General features: G+C 34.4%; 7 protein-coding genes across 13 annotated transcripts; 3 read left to right on the top strand and 4 right to left on the bottom strand.

Annotated features, from left to right (window-relative positions):
• Nucleotides 1–555: 555 nt before the first annotated feature.
• Nucleotides 556–4438, top strand: LOC106647846 (pseudouridine-5'-phosphatase). Of its 7 annotated transcripts, none has more exons than XM_014364406.2 (5): nucleotides 556–627; nucleotides 1136–1206; nucleotides 2454–2672; nucleotides 3643–3875; nucleotides 3948–4438. In XM_014364406.2, the coding sequence occupies exons 2-5, from the start codon at nucleotides 1143–1145 to the stop codon at nucleotides 4122–4124; spliced, it is 693 nt and encodes a 230-aa protein (XP_014219892.2). In that variant the 5' UTR covers nucleotides 556–627; nucleotides 1136–1142; the 3' UTR covers nucleotides 4125–4438. The 7 variants fall into 7 exon arrangements, with proteins under 7 accessions (XP_014219892.2, XP_014219891.2, XP_014219889.2 ...); XM_014364405.2 differs by lacking the exon at nucleotides 2454–2672 and adding an exon at nucleotides 2740–2958 and having other exon boundaries at nucleotides 568–627; XM_014364403.2 differs by lacking the exons at nucleotides 556–627; nucleotides 2454–2672 and adding exons at nucleotides 634–903; nucleotides 2740–2958.
• Nucleotides 4355–5245, bottom strand: ND-B8 (NADH dehydrogenase (ubiquinone) B8 subunit). The gene is made up of 3 exons (XM_014364350.2): nucleotides 5087–5245; nucleotides 4815–4921; nucleotides 4355–4679 (listed from the first exon to the last, which is right to left on the bottom strand). Exons 1-3 carry the CDS (start codon nucleotides 5167–5169, stop codon nucleotides 4591–4593), a joined length of 279 nt encoding a protein of 92 aa, XP_014219836.2. The 5' UTR covers nucleotides 5170–5245; the 3' UTR covers nucleotides 4355–4590.
• Nucleotides 5246–6030: 785 nt separating this feature from the next.
• On the top strand, nucleotides 6031–7096 carry LOC106647667 (uncharacterized). The gene is made up of 5 exons (XM_014364169.2): nucleotides 6031–6154; nucleotides 6247–6485; nucleotides 6564–6725; nucleotides 6785–6850; nucleotides 6926–7096. The coding sequence occupies exons 1-5, from the start codon at nucleotides 6031–6033 to the stop codon at nucleotides 7094–7096; spliced, it is 762 nt and encodes a 253-aa protein (XP_014219655.2).
• Nucleotides 7097–7222: 126 nt separating this feature from the next.
• SCCRO (defective in cullin neddylation 1 domain containing SCCRO) lies at nucleotides 7223–10681 on the bottom strand. Its single transcript, XM_014364376.2, has 5 exons — nucleotides 10623–10681; nucleotides 9869–10082; nucleotides 9558–9726; nucleotides 9255–9468; nucleotides 7223–9167 (listed from the first exon to the last, which is right to left on the bottom strand). Exons 1-5 carry the CDS (start codon nucleotides 10623–10625, stop codon nucleotides 9000–9002), a joined length of 768 nt encoding a protein of 255 aa, XP_014219862.2. The 5' UTR covers nucleotides 10626–10681; the 3' UTR covers nucleotides 7223–8999.
• Nucleotides 10682–10804: 123 nt separating this feature from the next.
• galla-2 (MIP18 family protein galla-2) lies at nucleotides 10805–12121 on the top strand. The gene is made up of 3 exons (XM_089594127.1): nucleotides 10805–11116; nucleotides 11204–11283; nucleotides 11473–12121. Exons 1-3 carry the CDS (start codon nucleotides 10990–10992, stop codon nucleotides 11791–11793), a joined length of 528 nt encoding a protein of 175 aa, XP_089450253.1. The 5' UTR covers nucleotides 10805–10989; the 3' UTR covers nucleotides 11794–12121.
• On the bottom strand, nucleotides 12117–14589 carry OXA1L (OXA1L mitochondrial inner membrane protein). The gene is made up of 10 exons (XM_014364370.2): nucleotides 14402–14589; nucleotides 14075–14237; nucleotides 13938–13988; nucleotides 13819–13857; nucleotides 13575–13742; nucleotides 13348–13491; nucleotides 13175–13260; nucleotides 12839–13105; nucleotides 12567–12732; nucleotides 12117–12479 (listed from the first exon to the last, which is right to left on the bottom strand). Exons 1-10 carry the CDS (start codon nucleotides 14465–14467, stop codon nucleotides 12214–12216), a joined length of 1416 nt encoding a protein of 471 aa, XP_014219856.2. The 5' UTR covers nucleotides 14468–14589; the 3' UTR covers nucleotides 12117–12213.
• A 753-nt stretch (nucleotides 14590–15342) lies between these two features.
• Nucleotides 15343–19998, bottom strand: CaBP1 (Protein disulfide-isomerase A6 homolog CaBP1). Its single transcript, XM_014364371.3, has 5 exons — nucleotides 19798–19998; nucleotides 18445–18647; nucleotides 17884–18327; nucleotides 17445–17770; nucleotides 15343–17375 (listed from the first exon to the last, which is right to left on the bottom strand). Exons 1-5 carry the CDS (start codon nucleotides 19817–19819, stop codon nucleotides 17054–17056), a joined length of 1317 nt encoding a protein of 438 aa, XP_014219857.1. The 5' UTR covers nucleotides 19820–19998; the 3' UTR covers nucleotides 15343–17053.
• Nucleotides 19999–20904: the final 906 nt, after the last annotated feature.

Here is a 20904-nt window from a genome sequence, read left to right as displayed (position 1 = left end):
TAAATACCATTAATTGACATATTAACATACAATTGAATATCTATAGAAGCTTGTTGAAACCAAATTCAATTTGCTCAATGAAATCGTCACAATTATTGATTCTTGACGATTTATAAAATTTAAAGACATTTAGTAGTATTTTTTTAGTTCAAGAACCGACTAAGCAAACCTTTTTTTTCCACCCACGCCTCCATAGCCTGCAAAATAATAAAAATCAAATAAACAAATTCATTAAATCACTGTATATTGAAACCCATTATTCCTCATAATGTCAAGTGCAAAAACTTCTTTCTCTTATTCATTTAATTATTGTAAATTAAAGTCTCCAGTACTAGACGACACTTTAAAAGTCTATATCCCTTTATAATCCAGTAATTATTTATAAACAATCGATTGATTATCACTTTCTGCAGCAGCGTGTATGGTTATAGGGAGATCCTAGGGAATTTTTTCTTCGTGCATAGTGGTGACGGCTACATTGTGTGTAAAAGTGAGCCGTCTGCTTCTATGCAGTCTTTACAAATGGTTTGAGTTTGAGCAGTGAGCTTCAAGGGTGGTGTGTTTTCAGTGTTGGTCCGAAGACTCCGAAGCGAAGCCGCTAAGTGGTTTAGTTTGTCGACAACTGAGGCGAGGGATACATCGTATTTACACCTCGTGCTTTTTTACACTTTCTTGTATTCTTGTAAAAAAAAAAAAAAAGAACATAAGTATCTAGTGCATGCCAAAATTGAAAAGTGAATTATTCATTAGTTACAATATAAACTCTTTTGCCAAGTAAATTTACATCCTTCTTTCAAGTTTATCAACGAATTGACATATACACGCATTAGGTTTTCTTTTTGACGAAAGTTGATACCATATAGCGTTTGAAAGGAGACATCTATATTTGTATTGCACACAAAAGTAAGTTACATATATACACACATACCTGCACCACTGGCTTAATTTGTGTTTGGGCTTTTCCCCAGCTCATAAGTAGTATTACACTCGTCGGTGTCGGACTCTCGATAGTGCGATATCTGTCGAAAGTCAATAATAAACAAGAAATCTATTATTTTTAGAAAAAAATGGCTTTGCGACACTTGACCCGACTCCCTTTTACCATGTTAAAAAATAAACAATCATTATTTTATAGTACAGCCATGGCGCAAGGAAAATTCAAACCCGTGACTCACTGTATCTTTGATATGGATGGCTTGCTCATAGGTAAGTATTTGCTCGATAAATTAAAAATACCCCTACTTTAACAATTAGTAAATACCTAAGTTGCAGATGAGTGTTTTTATTCATGTTTTTGCGCCCAGCAGCAGTAAACCATTGGCCACGCGCGCGTTCCAGAGGAATTTTTTGGGAATTTTCCATTATCATGTACATAATACTTACGATTTTCTCTCAATTTTACTCTGTCGGCTGCTGCTGTGCGAGTTTTCACCAAATTTTTGTGATGCTTATAAGTAGTGTCGGATGACGCAATGCACCCACTATCTGTATAGTCACGATAATGATCCGAGCTTTTACGGATTTTTGTTTGCCCGTTCGCTACGATGTTTGATCCTTTTTTCATTTTTTTCCTAATAATGAAGCCTAGAGTTGAATAATACAATAGCTGGATGAAAATAGTTTTCAAGACAGCTGATTGATTTTTCAATCAAGCGTATATATGTGTTAGGCGTTTTCCGGGCTTGAGGTGTCAATGTCAAAGCTGTTACACACGCTATAGTCCATCAGTTGGCTTGCACGTACATACAGCCGTTTGATTTACTCTCCAAGGTGATGAAATTGGCAATTTTTTTTTTTACTAAGTATACTTTATTGAATGATTTTAATGTATGAATGGGCTTTAATGCCTAGGGTATTGCCGCAACTACAGCTCAATATTGTGCGTGTCACGTCAAACGATTATTTTTTGACACTAGTAATATTCTCTACAGAGTATAGAATATTGATTTTTAGTTGCATGTTTTCATCACCTTTGTGTAACTTTTTTGTAAAATTACCGCGTATCACGAAATAATTTACAAGTTGGCCGATTTAAATGTCAACCATCTTGAATAACAATATTACATCGTTTCTAAAAATTTCTAATTTTTTTTTCTAGTTGGGTTTGATAAATAGTCAAACTAGAAGCAAAGCGTAACAAAGCTCCAATGTTAATGCATGTATTTTATTACATATATAGTTGGCATACGGGTGACCTTGTCTTAAAAAGATAATCACAATTACTAGGTTTATGATAATGGTTTAATCTCCTACGTATTTCTAAATTTTTTGTAGATCTCCGTCACTGTCAATATAAAGCATGTTTACACAGTATATAATTAAACATGTGTGTTAATGATAGTAAAAAAATATTAAAATACCTATGAAAAGAAAATTAATATGATCCTGTGGTATCTAATACTTTAACTATTGCTTTTTGTTTTTGGTTTACCCTTGACCAATCTCTTTATTAGATACCGAATTCCTGTACACAACAGTTTTTAATCGTATCCTTAGTCCTTACAACAAGGAATTCACGTGGTCAAACAAGGCCGAGACAATGGGCTTTCATCAAAGACCGTTAGCGCGTTACATGATCGATACGTTCGATCTGCCCATGCAGGTTGATGAGCTGTTGGAACGTCTCAAGGCTGAATACGATCAAATATTTCCCACGACTAAACCAATGCCAGGTGACTCAAAGTTTCAAATAAGAACCATCTAATCTTGGCTTTGTTTCCTCTGCTTTTTCGCCCGCAGATTCCGAAACGGTGTACAAGAAAATTTATTGTACTATCTGCGAGAAGTACGGCTACAGTTACGGCGGTGATCTGGCCTTCCAGGTGTTAGGCAGACCAGAGCGCATTGGCGCCGATCTTATTATAAACCATTACAAGCTGCCCTTAAGCATCAATGAGTTTCAGGATGCGTACCACCGCTTGCAGAGAGAAATGTTTAATCACGTTAAGATGTTGCCAGGTTAAAGATCAATTTATCCAAACATGCTCTACTTTTGAAGTTTTGAAAATGCCTTCACCATCATGACACTTGGCTGATGTTTATCACGGAGCTCTCTGTCAGCTTGCTTGTGTAGTTGTGTCATTTTGATGATCAATTTTGCGCCTTTTCTTTCACAGCCCACTTGCAAAAAGCCACATTTTTACATTTTTTTGTTTTTAGATAGCAGCAATTTTTTTTTTTTTTTTTTTTTTTAATGTACACAAAAAAAATTTTTTTTTCTATCTCGACTTCCACAACACCAGTGTTTCGTGTCCCAAGACTTTTCTTTTTTAGTTTGATCACAAATTTACTTAAAAGTTTTATTGATGAATGTTACTTTGATGTTACATCGAATTATTGCATAACACATGTACCTATCTCTAAGAAAGTTTTCTATTATTCTGATGCTTTGATCAAATGGTTGAAAAGTGTACTTGAAAATATTGAGTAAAGTACGAAAGTGTATCTGCCAAGCTCTTGTGGATAGTACAAGTAAATTTCTTAATATACCCAACAATCATGCAAGAAAAATATTGATTGACATTACATTCATAATAACATTTTACCTTCAAATCGATCATTTAAAATTGCTTTATATAAGTATTGTCATAAAAATGTGAAGTTAAATTTAAAATGATTAACGCAAGTCTAAACTGCTGACAGGTGCTGAAAGACTGTTGCGCCATCTGAAGAAACACAATGTTCCTATTGCATTAGCCACAAGCTCCAGTGCAGAGAGCTTTGCCCTAAAGACCAAACACTTGACAGAAATGTTTGACCTTTTTCATCACAAGGTTCTTGGAGGCTCTGATCCCGACGTCAAAAACGGAAAACCCAACCCTGACGTATTTTTGGTTGCCGCGGAAAGATTTCCAGATTCTCCAGATCCATCCAAGGTTTTTATAAACTTGAAAAGCGACATATCGTGAAAATTGAGATGTAAACGAGTAATAACTATTATATTTTAGTGCCTTGTATTTGAGGATGCTCCAAATGGAGTAGAAGCTGGAATTGCTGCAGGCATGCAAACTGTGATGGTACCTGACAAACATTTGCCAGATAAATTCAAAGAAAGAGCAACTCTGGTGCTTCAAAGCTTAGAACAATTCAAGCCCGAAGAATTTGGGCTTCCTAAATTTGACTAGATGAAAAATTAAAGAAAAAAAGAAAAAAAACTGTATCTCTTCAAATTCCGATAAATATATTTTTTGTCATCACAAGCAGAGCTCGCAACAGATACTAAGATGTATTATTTTTGTAGGAAATAATGGTTACTTGTACATTGGAATAGATAGTTCCTTAATAGGTGAATTATATTTATCAAATTACCAATGAAACTTGCGCTTATGAAAAAAAAAAAATAAACGTAAACAAGTTAACAAAATGTGTATTTATTGCTTTTATTGTGTTCATGTTCGAATTTTAACGATTTTTCTAAATAAACGTTAAAAAAAACCCTTATTGCCGATTTGACTGGTAAAAATAATTAACCCTCTATGTACCCTTACAAAAGTACGTGACACTCTTGTTAGAGGAGCTAATTTAATTGTCAACTATAATAAATTACCGTACATCATATGAAAATTAATCAACAACAAGACGAGTATTCATTCAACATACACTGGTTGCCTGCTTGAACGTCTGTACCACATCTTCTACGCTGAGATCTGACAGCGGGTAACACGTTTCCTTACCGTATTCTGCAACACACATACATAAAGCTGTTCAAGTATTGACTGTTACACAGTATATTAAAAACATTAAGCGGTTTTACAATGAGATGAAAAAACAATAAGTATACATGAATGTAGGGTACAGCAAATGGAAAAACTTACCAACGCGAACATAGAGCCGTGGCTCGGTGTTCTCGCATTCTCTGATCAAAATAGGTAGCGTGGGATTTGCCTTTTTAATCAATGCGTAATGTTGAAAGATAAAATTTCTGGAAATAAAAAGAAAAATAATAAAAATCAATTGACATTCGAATTTCTCAATGACATAACCTGCACACGTCAAACTTTACAACTTTCGTTTCGAAAAAAATTAAATCATCGCACCGACAACAATCGGTTGATCAAGTAGATGATTGTCAGGATAATTGTTTTACCTTGCACCGTCGCTGGCTTTCGACGTTTGGCACAGTAAAATTCGCAATTCTTTGATCTTCGAGCTTAATCTGGCCGCCGCCATTTTGACAGATTTTCGTAAAAATACTGTAGTGAACGAGAGGCGTCTGCTAGAACTGTCTACTTAAGTCAAATGAGAGATTCATTAGTTTACAAACTTTTGCCAAAAAAATCTCTTGTAAACTTGTAGTGCAAAAACTAATGTAATTAAACCATAGTTTTGTAAATAAGTGGCCACAGTTAAATACTTTAATAAGTATTAAAAGAAACCCACTCTTGTCTTGTCTTATTCTTTATTTGGCTTTGGGTATACCTAATGGACTCCGTTACGCCACATTTCATGTTATGTTTTTTGAGGTTTTCATTTGTTGCCGTTTTTGATAACTGACTGCGGCGCGGTATTATACCGTAAAAGTCAGGAGCAGTCACAGTGATAATGCAACATGTGGAGAAAAAACCCCACAGAGGTAACGTGAGTGGACGGAGCGGGGAATCGAACCCGAGCCTCCCAGCAGGTAGAGGGCAAACGCTGAGGGCACTGAGCCACTGACATCAGCTCTAAGAAACCCACTCAAAAAATATTTATGGTTTCTCGTTTGACTTCCGAGTATGGCGCAAAATTCAAAACTGACAGCATCGCGGGGAGAAAAAAAATTGTTTGCGAATGTAGTTGACAATCGGACAATTGTCAAAGTTCAAACAGCATGAAAAAATTTTTTAAACAAAAACTTAGGTTAATCAGGAAAACATGTTTAGACCATTAAATTTACAGTACATGTATACATAAAAAAAAATGTTTAAATGAAAGATTTATACAAAAAAAGTTAACAAAAAATTAAATACAGATAAAATCCGTCGACTCATGAACCCAAGTTCGATCGCAAAATTCTCAGTAAATGCAGGTAAATGAGAGATCATCAGAACTATGTCACTTCCACCGCTTTTCGACAATCGCTTTCCCTGTTATTACAAGGAAAAGTACAGCTGCGTCAACATACTCTGGTACCAAGCTGACTTTACCCAAAGCAAATATCCTCCGGGTCAAGAAAGTAAGCCAATGCACACAATGAAGTACTTTTAGTTATAAACAAATTAAACAAAGTACTAAGAAACATCACGTCTTTGATTTCAATACCATCAGTCAGCGAAGCTTGCACATTAATTTGTTTGCTGGTAGCTTATCGAATAAGTCAACTGGACTTGCTGATTGGAGATATTGATGGTTGCCAGCAATTCAACATTGTAATTGCCAAGTCGATAATCGAGGGAAACAGAATACACATGTGTATCGTTGACAAAAAATTGGTGCAGAATCCGTATTTGAATGTCGAGGAGGCACTTCAATTTGGAGGCTCGAAGTTGAGTGCAATCAAAGAATGGGTATGATTGAAAAAAAAAAGACTTTTTTTTTCACATAATTGTGTGTCAAAACAGCATCAGAAGTTATCGTATTTTTAGAAATTTCAAGTATTTCACGAAGATTTGGAGTGCAGTTTATTTAAAAATATAAGGAGTTTTCTGTGTGAATGGTACAAAAGTCCGAAATCATCAAATTTATTCGTGCTACTGATTACTTGCGGTAGAACGATACTATTTATATTCCAACAGAAAACTAAAAAGGTATGATTAACATACTATCTAGTTGAAAATATGATTTAATCTATCAATTTTTTCATCAGGCTATTATATTCGACTCTCATGGTCACAACACAAAAAACACTAATAGGGGCCTTGTTGTAGCTCAAGTAAGATTTTTCAACATTTATCAGACATAAATAAAATATCAATTATTGAATCAAATACACGTATTTTTCACTTAGGCTCCAATTTCAAGTTTAGAAGAATTATGTAACTGGTACATCAAAGACGTGATACACAATTGTTATCAGGTGAGTCCCAATCAGTACGAGCTAACTTGTTTGTATCATCAGCCTGAACACAAGTCTGACAGTTGTAACAGATGCCAGTGTGGAATGTCTAACAAAAAATAACTCAAGTAACTAAAAAAAAAAGTAAAAGAAAAAGTATTATGCATAAAAAATGAAAAATTATACAACGAAAATTTTTTTACTATTGATAACCAGGATATTTAAATAAATTATAAGAAACAACATATGTCACTGAAATGTAGTGCTTTATTAGAACCAGCTCTATTTCAGATTACTGTAACGTCACGTTTATTTACATTATTTACAATCATCCTAACGCTCCTTTAAAGACTTGAATACTCGTGTTAAAAATTAATCGTCGAAAGAGACAAAAACATGACTACTCGCTGTAGTTTTTTTTAATACATCGATGTTCTGATTTTTTATTTTTATTTTTACAATAGACTTGCCGCACCTCAAATATATCAATACCGAAAACAATCCCTTTTGCCGCATTATTTACCTAGTTTTTCTCATTCTTTTCTTTCTTTCCTGGTTTTTTTTCTTATTTTATTATTTTTTTTGTTTGATAGTAACTTACGTTATTTATATTAAAATCTAGAATTGGTTTTTTCATAATTTATCTTCATTCCTTAAATAAAATATGAACAGTTTTCTTTCGGTATAGCTAAAAAAAAAAAAAAAAAGTTATAAACACTAATCAATTTAGCCCTCTTACATCTATTATTATTTGCATCGCGGTACACAAAGACTCGCTGACTTTTTAAGTTCAATTTTTCAATTACATAATATGCTCTTTTTCCATTATTTTTAATCGTTTGGTCGTCGATCGTTTATTCACAAAAAAGTGGGTAACTTTCCTATTCATTATAGAAACGTCACACATCAAAAAACGTGACTTTAATCTAAGTTACATGCAATCATACAAAATAGCATAGAAACTGATGTACTACAAATTTAATTCAGGAATAGAATATGAAGGAAAAAAATTTCGGTTGAATACATAATTCTTGAAAATTTTTCGCTTTATCACAGCCTATGCACATGTTTGCTGCTAGTCAAATTAAGATTAGAAAATAAAGTTATTGCAAAAAATTCCAACTTAAAATTTTTTTGGGCTTTTAAAATTTATTGATTTTCTGATAAATGATGGTTCTAATATTAATTAGATTTTTCGTTTGTAAGAAATGCATGTAAAGTTGTGAAACGTTGTGTATTGAAATCAATCCGTAACAAGTCCGACCCATACTTGTTATGTTAAGGAACTGTTAATAAATTCTAAGAAAAATGCATATTTTTTATTTTCTGGACAAAATAGTAACGTACGAATTATTTGATTCTAAAAAACTCACGCTATAACTTTTGTCCTTATAACTCAAACTAAATTAGTTTCAGACGGTTGCAATTTAATTTGACACTAAGGACTTGCAATTTAAGCAATATATATCGACACCTCGTACAAAAAGTAACACAACTTGTAAATTTCAACAAAGAGCAGAGCGATTCTCAACCTTTTGTAGCACAACTTGTGGTTGCTTGAGTAAATAAAATTAGATAGTGCCCAATATTAGTCGAAATTTTAATTGTGCTAAATTTACACAAGGCATTAACTGTCCATTACTTTTTATTTATCGAATTTAATAAAATGCTTCGATAGTTTAGTGTACATCGGCATAGAAGAGGCAGAGAAAAAGAACGTTGAAGGTAATCTCAAATCATTCATTAAAAAAAAATAGCAAACTCTTGTGGCAGTCAAACAAGCCACAATTCTTTTTTCTTTTGTTAAATGGCGTTTTTTGGTAGTTATTCAATTATCGATTGAAAACGATTTCGTGTGAAAAAATAATTTGGTGTCTAGGCAACACAGGTTTTTGGGAGGAAAAATATTTTGTCTTACGAATTCCACTTAATCTTGGTGGCTTCTGGCTCAGCTGGAAACTAGGTACAAATAATAATTTGTTGTCCCTCAAGTTAAAATTTGACTGGCATGAAACCAACTGCGATGTTAAAGTGACTGATGCTGTACTTGTGGCTGTGCCCACTCTACAAAATCGTCAATCAGTACTGGCCAGGCACCCTCTTCATCATAATTACTCATCGTTGGATTTATCATAAGAGCAAAATCTAAAAGTAAATTCCATGTGTCTTTTGGAATGGACCTTTTGTGATGTTCCTGCATAAAGTAAAAAAAAATTATATTGCAATTCACAAAATATAGGTGGCATTTTAGATGGATTGGTTAAATTGTAAAATTTTTTACCTGTAAGAATGTGCACCATAAATCTAAGAACTGAAATCTATCCTTTAACACAATATGCCAATAAGCAATTGCTGTATCTAAATCAAGTCCTTTTTGTCCTGGATTTTTTGCATAACTGAACGTGAATTGATACAAGTCTTTAAATTTCAAAGCATCTCTTAGCTCATTTTCTAAGCTACTCAGTCTGGCTTTCAATTTTTCTATACTATCAACACTAAAGGAAACGTAATTATGTACTTGAAATAAATTACTTAACAATACAATAGCTTATCTACTAATAAACTTAATAAAGTTATTACTTACCCTAGATCTGTCATGCCGTTAATGAACTCTTCTTTTGTAAATTCACATTGTGTCTCAGCCTTGAATTTCCAAGCTATAATTAAAACCAGTTTGTTTTCTGGATGGAGACACAAGTCATCCAAGAACTTCATAACACCTTCTGCTGATATTTTGTCCGTTTCACCTGGATCTAAAAGAGGTAATCAAATGACTAGACTATAGTTTATACATGTGTATACATAATAAACCCTTTTTTATTCCAACAAAAGAATGGAACGAAAAATACCAAAAAGTAGACAAAGAAGCACATAAGCGATTTAATAAATAAATACCTTGATATCGAGTATAGAGGCTTTCAAGCTTCTTTTTGTCTGCCACGTTTTTTGGCTCCTTGTAGTAAGCTTCTGGATTTTGGAAGTAATTGTCACTGGCCAAGTCGAGCTTCCAATCATTCTGAGCCAGGCAATATATAGCAGTTTGTTCGCCAGTTTGTGTGAAAGTAATGAACTTTTTCACCTTGTCTCGCTGGGAAAATTTCAACTTGTTCTGCAACAACACATAATGAGCTAGAATTAGTCATTGTGTCATTGGTCAGCTGTCATTGCTATCACAATCTCGGAATTCTCTCGAGTATTTTGCATTTTCACTTTAAAAAAATAAGCAACACTGAGAGAGATCTAGATGCAAGTATAAGTGGTCAAAAATCAAGAGACGTTGATGAATTATAAATCCAAGTGTATCGTTCCAAAATATGAGACTCGGAACACGCGAACAAGTCCAAGATGGACTGTCAATCCCTCGTCGAAGGGAATGATAAATAAGCGCGGTCTTCGCACGAACGAGAAAAAATGAAAGACGCTTGGGTTGTATAATATAAAGTTTACTTTTTTCAAAAAAATGTCGCGAGTATTGTTACGCGAAGAAACACTGTTTTTGTACACTTGTAGGTTAACAACATGGAACTAGATACACTGAAGAATTATAATCCACGAGTCTTTGAGGTTTCCGACGTAAACCCGTTGCATCGACACATTTTGCACTTGCGATCAATTTGACGATTCGTTAGCACTTTATTTACACACTTACCATTTTTTAACTGTATCTTCGGATGATCCTCTCCGACGACAACTCCGAGGATTTTCTGCTAGCTATTTTATATTTATATCTCACCACATATATATACATGTCATATATACATATATACATATAGCACGACGACGAAATACGCCAAACTGTAGATCGTGCGTGCATGCGCTGGGCAAACCTTTTCCTTTCCATTGATATGATAGATAAAGTAAGTATACATTCACACGCGTTATACAGTTAACACACGCGATCTTATCAAGTTACCAGCGGTACTCTACTTGTCGTTCGAGCTGGTGTCATCGATTTTTTTTCTCATCACAATTTATTAATCATTTCTTTTCGTGAGTTTTTCCGTATCAAGTGTTAAATGAGTAAGCTCTTGGAAAATCCAAACCCTAAGATATATCCAAAGTTAGAGGAGAAATTAGGAACAGATGAGAAATCTGAAAATGTAGCTCGGAATCCCGACGTGTACGATGCTCGAAGTATCTTTGGTAAATTATTATTTCTATACAGAATACTTACTTGCCTGACACCTGTTTTTTTCTCAACTATTTTAATAAATTTTTTTATTTTATCAGAATTGTTGAGGAACATCACTGATCCTGAACACCCGCTTACTTTGGAACAGCTGAATGTCGTTGAGCAGAGTTTAATCGAAGTAAGTAAAAATTATTAAAAAACATTTTTGTAAAAGAATATACTTTTGCAATCAAACAATATGTATACTTGAGGTTTACATTTTATTGACTAAAGCATGTCATTTTATGTGTACTACTATATAATTGAGAGTATTTTAAGTAACCAAAGCGATTGATTGAAATGCGAATTTTTACTTCTCCTTTTCTAGGTAAACAATGAAAATAATGAAATCAATGTTCAGTTCACACCAACCATCCCACATTGCAGTATGGCAACGCTCATTGGTTTATCAATCAGGACACAACTCTTGAGGACAATCCCAGCCAAGTTCAAGGTTAGTGTCACGATCACTCCAGGTACACATGTTGCAGAGACAGCTGTTAATAAACAGCTAGCGGATAAAGAGAGAGTTGCAGCAGCTCTTGAAAACAAATATCTTTTGACAGTCATAGAACAATGCTTAGAAAGTACTGTAGCAGAGGATTCAGATCCAGAAAAAGATGATGATTGCCAGACATGTGAATCATAGTTACCCTTGTTTTGAATACAATGCGTTAATCTAGTTTGTATAAAATATTTTAATACAGTTAAAATTCACGTGATTTAAATAATGGTTAACTAGGATAATGTATAAGTATCCTCAATTAAATTCATTGGAGGATTTGATTACCCTAATGGTAATAATAATAAAAATGATCTGTTAACACATGTATGCATTTTGTTCAAGTTCAACATTAGCACGTAACATGCTTCTTTATTCTTTTAAACTATGATGTATGATAAAAATATGGCTATTCTTAATACAAAATAAAAGTTTTTGTACAAAGTTCGAATATAACAACAAAAAAAAAGTCTTAGTGTAGAAACATTTTGTGTATTTATAATTACATTTATTCTGTTTTGTACAATGTAAAATTAATTTCTAATAAAGTACTTCAACCTATACACATTAGTCTTTCTTTTTCGTTAAAATTGTATTTGCTGGATTTGATTTCGTGGAGTTTTTTTCGCTTGTTTTAGTAAAAATAGTATTTACAAATTTTCCTTTTGTTTGGTCGGATTTCATTTTATTCTGAATGATGCTTGCTGGATGTGGTTTCGTTGGATCGAATTTGTAGGTTTTTGGTATAGGTCCTTTACCGGCTTTTGTGAAAACCAGCGAGTCATACATTTCACGATCCCCAACATCTCGAGCTACTTTTATGTTTCTCCATGCTGTAATAAAATTTACCTTTTTAATTACCTTTTCAATTTAAAATGCTATCTCATCAAGGAATTCTATAATTTTAAAGAAAAACTTACAATCCTTAAAGCCTTCAACAAAATTTTTCCTCGCAATTGGTAACTTTTTGGTATCATGTTTGATCAATTCCGGAATATCAAAGTATGCCCTCACCTTAGGACGCCTGAGTACTGCGACTTGAACCAGTGAAAATAGATTTGTTGATACCCAATAACAAAGTATACCCTAAAAATGTTTGATCATATTTTAAGCAATACGTAAATGAAAAGGATCTGTTTTACCGTATTTTTAAGAAATAGGATACAATCATTTACTGATAATGTATAGTTACCGCTTCGAATTTGATGATGAAGGGAAACATTATTACAGGAATCGCTCGGAAAACGTATTTGAGAAATCCCATGTTTCCTACTTTAAGAGTATCTGTTCCCATTTCGAGGGTAATAAAAAGAGTTGAACTTGTAAGCAACGGCAATAAGAAGTATGGATCTGGTATGGTGAGATCTGAAAACCACCAGAGACCTCCTTCTTTCATACTTTCTACAGGTACATTGACCATTCCTCTAAGCCCCATGTAAAATGATATGAAAATAGGTGCCTAAACATGGATTCATAAGTAATGTATGGCAAAACAATTGAATCGATAGAATTTGGATCTCTCTTTTACCTGTAATAACGGTAACCATGCATTTTTTCTTGGATCAATATTATTTTCTTTCATAAACGTAAGAAGCTCGTTTGTTAACCTCATGACTGAAAAAATTTTCCATTTAAATTAGATTTGAACGTAGAAGAGATTTTTGTAAGTGAATACAAATAAAAAATGAAATAAATAAATACCTTCATAGTTGTCACCCATCCTGCGAGCATCCGTCAATTGTGCTTGTATACATTGCATTTCTGGTTGTACATTGTTCATTCTTGCTGCATATCTTTGCATTCGTATAACTACCGGGAACATCATTGTTCTAATAAATACAGTACCTAAAGTACAATGAAAAAAATAATTTTGTACACATGTTAAGTGGTTTTACAAATGAACTTTTAAGAAAAATTTATCGACTCACTTGCCATGACACAAGCCCACCAAGGTAAGCCACCACTGACGTGCAAATATTCCAGTGCTTGCTGTACCATACCAGAAGGATACCAGCTACCAAGACCTAGACTTTTAAATGTAGGCTCTCCTACTGTTTGCAAAACTTCGATTATCTCTTCGACCGGAGTTGGTGGCTCTAAACATTGTAGAATGTTGCAATGCATAAAAACTCTTTGATAAATTTTTCAAGTACCATCCATTATAGAACTCACCAGGAATTTGTGAAAGCAAATCATCTGTGCTTGACGTATCTGTCGAAAATAAGTGTATTGATCTCTATGCTCACTACTTCAAATTTTAAGTATACTATTGATAAACAAAGTACGAGTACCTGCGACATTGGATACACTGCTTTCGTTGACGTCTGATGCATTGACTTCTTCTGTAATAAAAACCAAACGATTTCACATAAAACATCTTCGGTTTCCTTCATCAAAACGTGAACTATAAGATATCCTTTACACTCACTTGTCGGGCTCGTCGATGCATCTTGCAATTTGACAGCAGACAAACTTAAATGCCTGGTGTAACCAGCGTTCGTAACCGGCACTCGGATCTCGTGACACCTAACTTGCAGCCTCAGTCCCAAGTTGCGACAAGCCAAGTGTAGTGACCTGTACGTCGTGACATTCTGTAGGAACATAACATAGTGAGCAAAAAAAGCAATTACAAAGTATAAAAATTGAATAGACCTGAAGATACTGCACAAATAAATTGCACGTTCAGCACTAATTAAAACCTAACCCCATTCTGAATAAAGCCGAACACAAAAACTATTATGACTTATGATCTCACTTGAACAGTAAAGCTTGCTTTAGCTGTGATCCTGCGGTTCAGGCTGATGAAACTCCGCGAGAACATAATGAACTGGTCAATTTGACAGCCGTTCTTGAAACTTTGTTCCCACAAGTGCGATGTCTATGTTATAATTGTCTCTTTTTATTGTGCAATCGCAGCCACGGGCATGTTTACGTTCGGCTGCAGTCACTGCTCTACTGAACTACACCTGACTATACACTCTGAATAAGCCTCGTCTTGACATATAAGTAAATATATAACTGCAGTTGCAATAAAATAAAAAAATTTATTTTTTGTACATGTAAGTACTAAATGTTTATAAACATTTTACCATATATTCGCCCTTGGATATCAATCGGACCCATGTTTTATATTTGGATATCCTTTCACCATCAGACTTGTAAAATGTTTTTCCAGCAGATTAGTAATTTTACTAAGTTAGCATATATATGTTTTACTTATAAGTAATAGCGATTTTACAAATTTACAGCCCTTTTGGTGTATTGGACGCGTTCCATGATATAATTGTTTGTGGCGTCTCACGGTACTTACCTATACTTATACGTACTCGAATAAAATTCCTAATTAAATAAGTCAACAATTGTTGCGAAAGTATTTTGTCACCCTCTATGTAAAAACAACAGGATAGAAAAAACAACCAAATAAGGAAAGTAATGAGAATTTTTTTCAGGACGGGATTTTGAGAAAAATGTTTCTGCAGGGGTATAGAAAATAATTACTATAATTATTACAGACATTTTTATGAAATTCTAGATTTAAAAAAACATATCGCTTTCGATTTTTGTGTAAACTTATTTTGGAAACGATTTCTTTTTTTTTTTTATATGATAAATTAATGAGCTATGATTTTATGAAATAAAAGACAACCACGGGATTAACAAATAAAATCATAAGACTATAATCTTTACACGGTAAGTTTATATTTAATGGTAAATCATAACTGTGCTTAGTTAACACGTACACGTGATTCGAACATACTTTTTTTTCTAGCATACACCATACGATGATTTGAGCTTATTATTTGGAAGACGTCTTGGATTAGCTTATATTCATGAATTCGTGATAAATCTACGCTTATTATTCAAATTTAAAAGCGCTTACAAAAATTCGACTTCGTGATTGATATGAAATGATTTTCAATCAACTTGTGTTTGTGTTAAGTCCGAAAATCCTACGTTTTGTCACCTACAGTGGCAAATAAAAATATCAAAACACTCCGGAAATAAGTACCTTGAGGAAATTGCAGACCGCATGTTTCAGTTCCTCAAAATGTCTTGTTTTGAACAAAATCTTAAATGCCGAAGAAAAAGGTTTCATCACGTCTTTGAGGATCATTAGAACCTACATTAGTGAGTTTATCAAACTTGTACACATACATATTTAGTTGGCAAACCCACTCAAGAGGCATGAATAGAGAGTATGCGTTGAAATTGTAAATTAATGTAACTATAAAAGTATAGCGAATAAATCTTTCGAGACTAGGGAAGAAAAAAATGATTTTTTATGGATATCTATTGGTTGAATTGAATTTTTTTAATTAGTACGTCCCAGTATTCTTTCATAGCATTTTTATTTAAAAAAAAAAAAACACTTTCTTTTCTTAATTCCTTATAATGTAATGAAGGTTTTTTCTATTTTTCCTTTTATTTTATTTTTTTATTAATGCTCAACGATCTGAATATTGACAGTTCAAAAATTACAAAAGCGCAATCATCAGTATAAAAATAGTCGAAAACGAAAGATAAATAATTTTCGACAGCACGGAATGTCCATTGCTGATTCGTTTTTAATGTCACAACTGACTTTTTAATATAAACTAATTTTTATTGGAAGAGATGCAATGTTGGCGTATGTTTTCTAGTCTCTTACATTACTACGTGCGTTTCTATACGACGGCTAATTTTTATTATTAATAAAAAAATTTATTTTCTTGAATTTTTTTTCAACGTGTGTAAAAGACGCAGAAAAATTAATTGCATGCGAATTACGTGGTGGCTCTGAAATCCAAAAGTTAGTCTAGTGTTTGGTCTTTGAATATCAAAACGGTTATTAAGTACTCAATGAATTCTACAAGTATTACTGACAGCCGCATAAACAATACTGCAATAAATTGTAGGCCATTTGTTATACACTTCCTCAGATATGCAGTAATTTTGATAAATACTTACTTTCAATTTTGCACTTTGGAGAATTTTTTGTTTCATTTTGAGTGTTGGAGTTCAATACATTTCCATTTAATTGAACTGAAAATAACTTGTAATGCATTTATATGATACAAAAGTTACTCTCGGTACTTGGTACCATAAAACCTCGACTAATGTCTTATCACACTGCCTTACTGTAGCGCAAGACTTTTTTTTTCTATTGTAGTATAGTAGTAACAAATTAAAATTCAAAAAAGTTGAATACATTTGACAAGACGCACAATCGCTACAAGAACCTATTTCAAAGTACATGCAAAAGCCCAAAACACGCAATTCGTGCACATAAAAATTATGTTCTCTTTTCTGTTTTTCATTGCTCGTTTGCGCACAGTATAAAACGAGAAAACAATATGCAATAATGTTTAAAAAAGAGGATCAGTTAAGATTCAGTCTCATTTTGATGATGGGGGCGCGCTGTAACTTTTTAAAGTTCATCCTTGTTGTCATCGAGATCAACATCGCTAAGATCAATGTCCTCTACCTGTGGTGGTTCGGCGTCCTTACCGTCCCAAGGCTCAGTTTCGTAGATCTTGGGCAGTTCCGTGCCTCTAAGTTCTATTGTACTACCTCGGCCGAAGCTAAGGTCACGAAGGAACTCGTGAATGCCGCTTTCAGAAAAGCTGCCCTTCAGTATCGAATACTTCTTCTTTTTGATATTGACGGCAGCCAAAGCTGGATAACCGAAGCCACCGATCTCCAAACCCTTTTCGATTTCGGGTTGAGCATTGGCTTCAGCCCACACCCATCTGTAAAATTACCGTCGTACAATCATGTGATCATTATTTTGTATTATTAGCTTGAAGCTCGACACTTACCCCCACATGTTCTTCTTAAACTTCTCTCCAAGGTTATTCAGGATCTTCAGGTAGTCGTTTCTGCAGTCGGACTGGCAGTCGAGAATATGCGGCAGTATCGAGACAATGCAGAGTGGCTTGTCTTGGCAGCCGCGTTTTAAGCTCTCTTCGTTGACGATTTGAACGATTTCAGGCGCCGGCACGCTTTCCGAGAGCTTGTCCAAGGCCCAACTGACAATGTCGGAGCTGGTTCGGCCACCATTGTAATCCTCGGCCGAGTCCTTGTCCTTTTTGCCCGCACCGAAGACTTTAATTGTCGGGTAGCCCTGTATTCCATACTCACTAGCCTGAAATAAAACGAAAAAATTCAATAGTCACATAGACTTTCGAACGCAAAATGTTGTAAGAGATTTTTCGATCGAAAAAATCTGATGGAAGGATGCTTGATCCATCAACTTGCCTTGGCAGTGTTAACTGTGGCATCGAGAGCGCCAAGCTTGACCTTGCCCTTGAGCTCGGTAGCTGCCTTAGCCCAGTGGGGAGCAAGATTCTTACAGTGTCCACACCAAGGAGCAAAGAACTCGACCAGCCACAAGTCCTCAGATTCCAAGACCAGTTTGTTGAAGTTGTCGTCTGTGAGTTCAACCACGTCCTTTGAGTCAGTGCTGCCCTGGGACTTGGATCCACCGCCAGATTTCTTGCCACCTATAGCTGCATGAGCCTTGTCCTTGGCAGCATTGAAGGCAGCATCGATCAAGCCGGCAGCTGTGCGCGGACCACTGTAATCCTCGGGCTTCTTCTTGTTGGCCCCAAAGATTTTAATAGTTGGGAAACCCGTGACCCCAAACCGGCTGCCCAGGGATTTGTGCTCGTCGGCGTTGACGGCACCGACTTTGATCATTCCCTGGAAACGTGAGATTTTACATAAATAACGTGCACTTGTACGCTTTAATGATTCAGTTTAGAACTTAAATGGTCAAAAGAGGTCCAATGTATCGATGTAGTGAAAAAAAATAATTACCTTGAGTGCCTTGGCCAGTTTTTCATATTCAGGTTTGAGGCTTTTGCAGTGCCCGCACCAGGGCGCATAAAATTCGACGATCCAAATGTTTTCGCTGTCCGCGACTTTGCTCTCGAAATTGCTGGGCGTCAGGTCGACAACGCCAGAATCGGACGAGTAAAAGCATTGCACTCCCGTTGCTGCCAGTAGCAACAACGTCAATCCTGTTTTTGGAATAAAATAAAGTGTAATTAATTGATAGGAGCTATTTTAATAGTTGAAAACTACTTTGAAAATTTAGCCAGTTCCGTTCGGAATTTCAAGAAAAAAAAAAAAAATCATTTCTGTAACGGTAACTTCTGCAAGCATTATTTTTGATACATAGCAAACCATTTCTTAAAAAGCTTTTTTTCTTGTTTTGGGCTGTTGAGACCATTTTGTTTTATAGAAAAAAAAAAAAAAAATGTCTGTAAACGTGATACGACAGAGGCGCCTGGTGCAACCAAAATTCTATTTGACGTATTTTTATACGGAAACGTATTCTGCAGAAATGATATGGTAAAGTTTTTTACAGAATTTGTGGAAACGGTTGTACTTTCATATTTTTTTTGGCTAAAAATAAAAATAAAATGGTCTTATGAATTTTTCTCCAAACAGAACAATTTTTGTGTAAAAAAATTTGCTAAACTTCGAAATTTTTTATAAAAATTCATAGGTGTTAGAGAAATTGGTGAAAACATTTCTTTTTTACTATGGCTCATCAAAGAGAAAACGAGAAGAAAACACATTTTTTGTTTTGAATGGACATATTTTTCATTATCTACAGCAACATTTGCGATAACTGCACGTTGGATGTTATTTAGGATCAATTTCTAAAGCTGATGTAATTGTGACAACGCCAAACGATTTAGAAAAAAAAATTTTTGGAGTCATAATTTTTTTTATACAAATAGTGCAAGTTTTGACTGAATGATCCATATGTATAAAACACACATACCCCCACGCACCATTCAATTATTCAAGCACAAAAAAAGGATATAATTTTATTCAAGAGAGATTTAGTGCTTGTAAGAAAGTTGGTAAGTATACCCTTGTATGTCTATATATATTTTTATCAAACGAAAGTTGATACATTGTATTATTTGTATTATACAATCGGTATATATACATATATACAAGGGATGTAGAAGACTGACGACTCCAAAACCCCACACAAATAAGTACGTACTTAAGTATATTAGCAACTGAACGAATAAGAAAAAAAAGTTATCTTAAAAAAAAAGAAAAAGTAGTGGTATTTTGGAGCACACGTCGCGGTCAAAACTGTATCGTAATTAAATACAAAAAAACACCAAGTAAAACATGGATACTCACCGATCGACATGGGCACCGTCATTTTTATCGTCTCGTGATGAGAGAAAACGAGCAAAACTCCTCACCGATCCAGCGTCTGGTCGTCTCTGAATTAACCAAAGCCCCGACAAGATTCTCTTTATTGTTTTGTGTGACCAAACGAAGCGAATGCGGGAACCCCAACCCACGTATTACTTTAGACTTGATCCCGGCCCCGGTACATTTGCGATTCACACGTATACACAACAATATGTATATATATATATAATATGCCTTCGCTCATGATCAACAAAAATCTTTTTCGTGGAGTGTTCCCATTGGTCCACGATAATTCGATACACACTCTTTCTTCGATGTCGAATGTCGATAGTCGATGATAGTCTCACGACAGAGAGAGTTTCGTAAATTAACAAGAATACTCTTTATGTAACAAAGTTATTATTTTAAAATCTTGTGGTCAATCATTTTCATTTTAATGAAGAAAAGGTTTACCTGTGCATGTGGCTACAAATCGAATTTGTGGATACCGAGTTCGAGAGATATCGATCGAGGTTTTCGCGTTGACATTTGAAAACCTTGATTATCAATATATTATAACGGGAAACGACATTCGAAAGTACTAACTGAGTGGGATGGATCATGGGTGGGTGTGCATGAATAAATAGCACCACGTATACGTGTATGTGAACGTTTTTATTTGTATTTCTCTAGCATTTCAATCTTTTTCTTACCTTATAAGTACTTTTTTTTTTTTTTTTTTTATTTTGTCCGCTCAAAGCTTTGTTTTTGCTGTATTACTTGATAGAGTTCAGTTATTGTGATTTTTCTTTTTTACGAGAAAAAACCATACACATCAACAGCACACTCTCATAGCATAATTATATGCCGCTCAATTTATCATGTATACATATACGTTAGTTTTTTGTAAATAGCGCGCAAACACGTTAATTATGTTAATATAAAAGCGATGCAATAACGTGGGGTTATTAAATCACAATAATTACGACTTGCACAACTTTTTTTTCTTCCTTTTTCATCGTTAAATGCACTGTATACATCGCTTTTTTTGCGATGACACTTATATACCTATATACGCTTTAGCAAATACATATGACAACAATATTAGCA

The sequence above is a fragment of the Copidosoma floridanum genome, unplaced genomic scaffold, assembly GCF_036245765.1.
Source record: "Copidosoma floridanum isolate Cflo_tuat_1 unplaced genomic scaffold, Cflo_Japanese_pri ptg000021l, whole genome shotgun sequence".
NCBI classification, from domain to species: domain Eukaryota; kingdom Metazoa; phylum Arthropoda; class Insecta; order Hymenoptera; family Encyrtidae; genus Copidosoma; species Copidosoma floridanum.
Note: the sequence above shows the minus strand (reverse complement) of the source record. Positions and strands in the feature narration are given on the sequence as shown.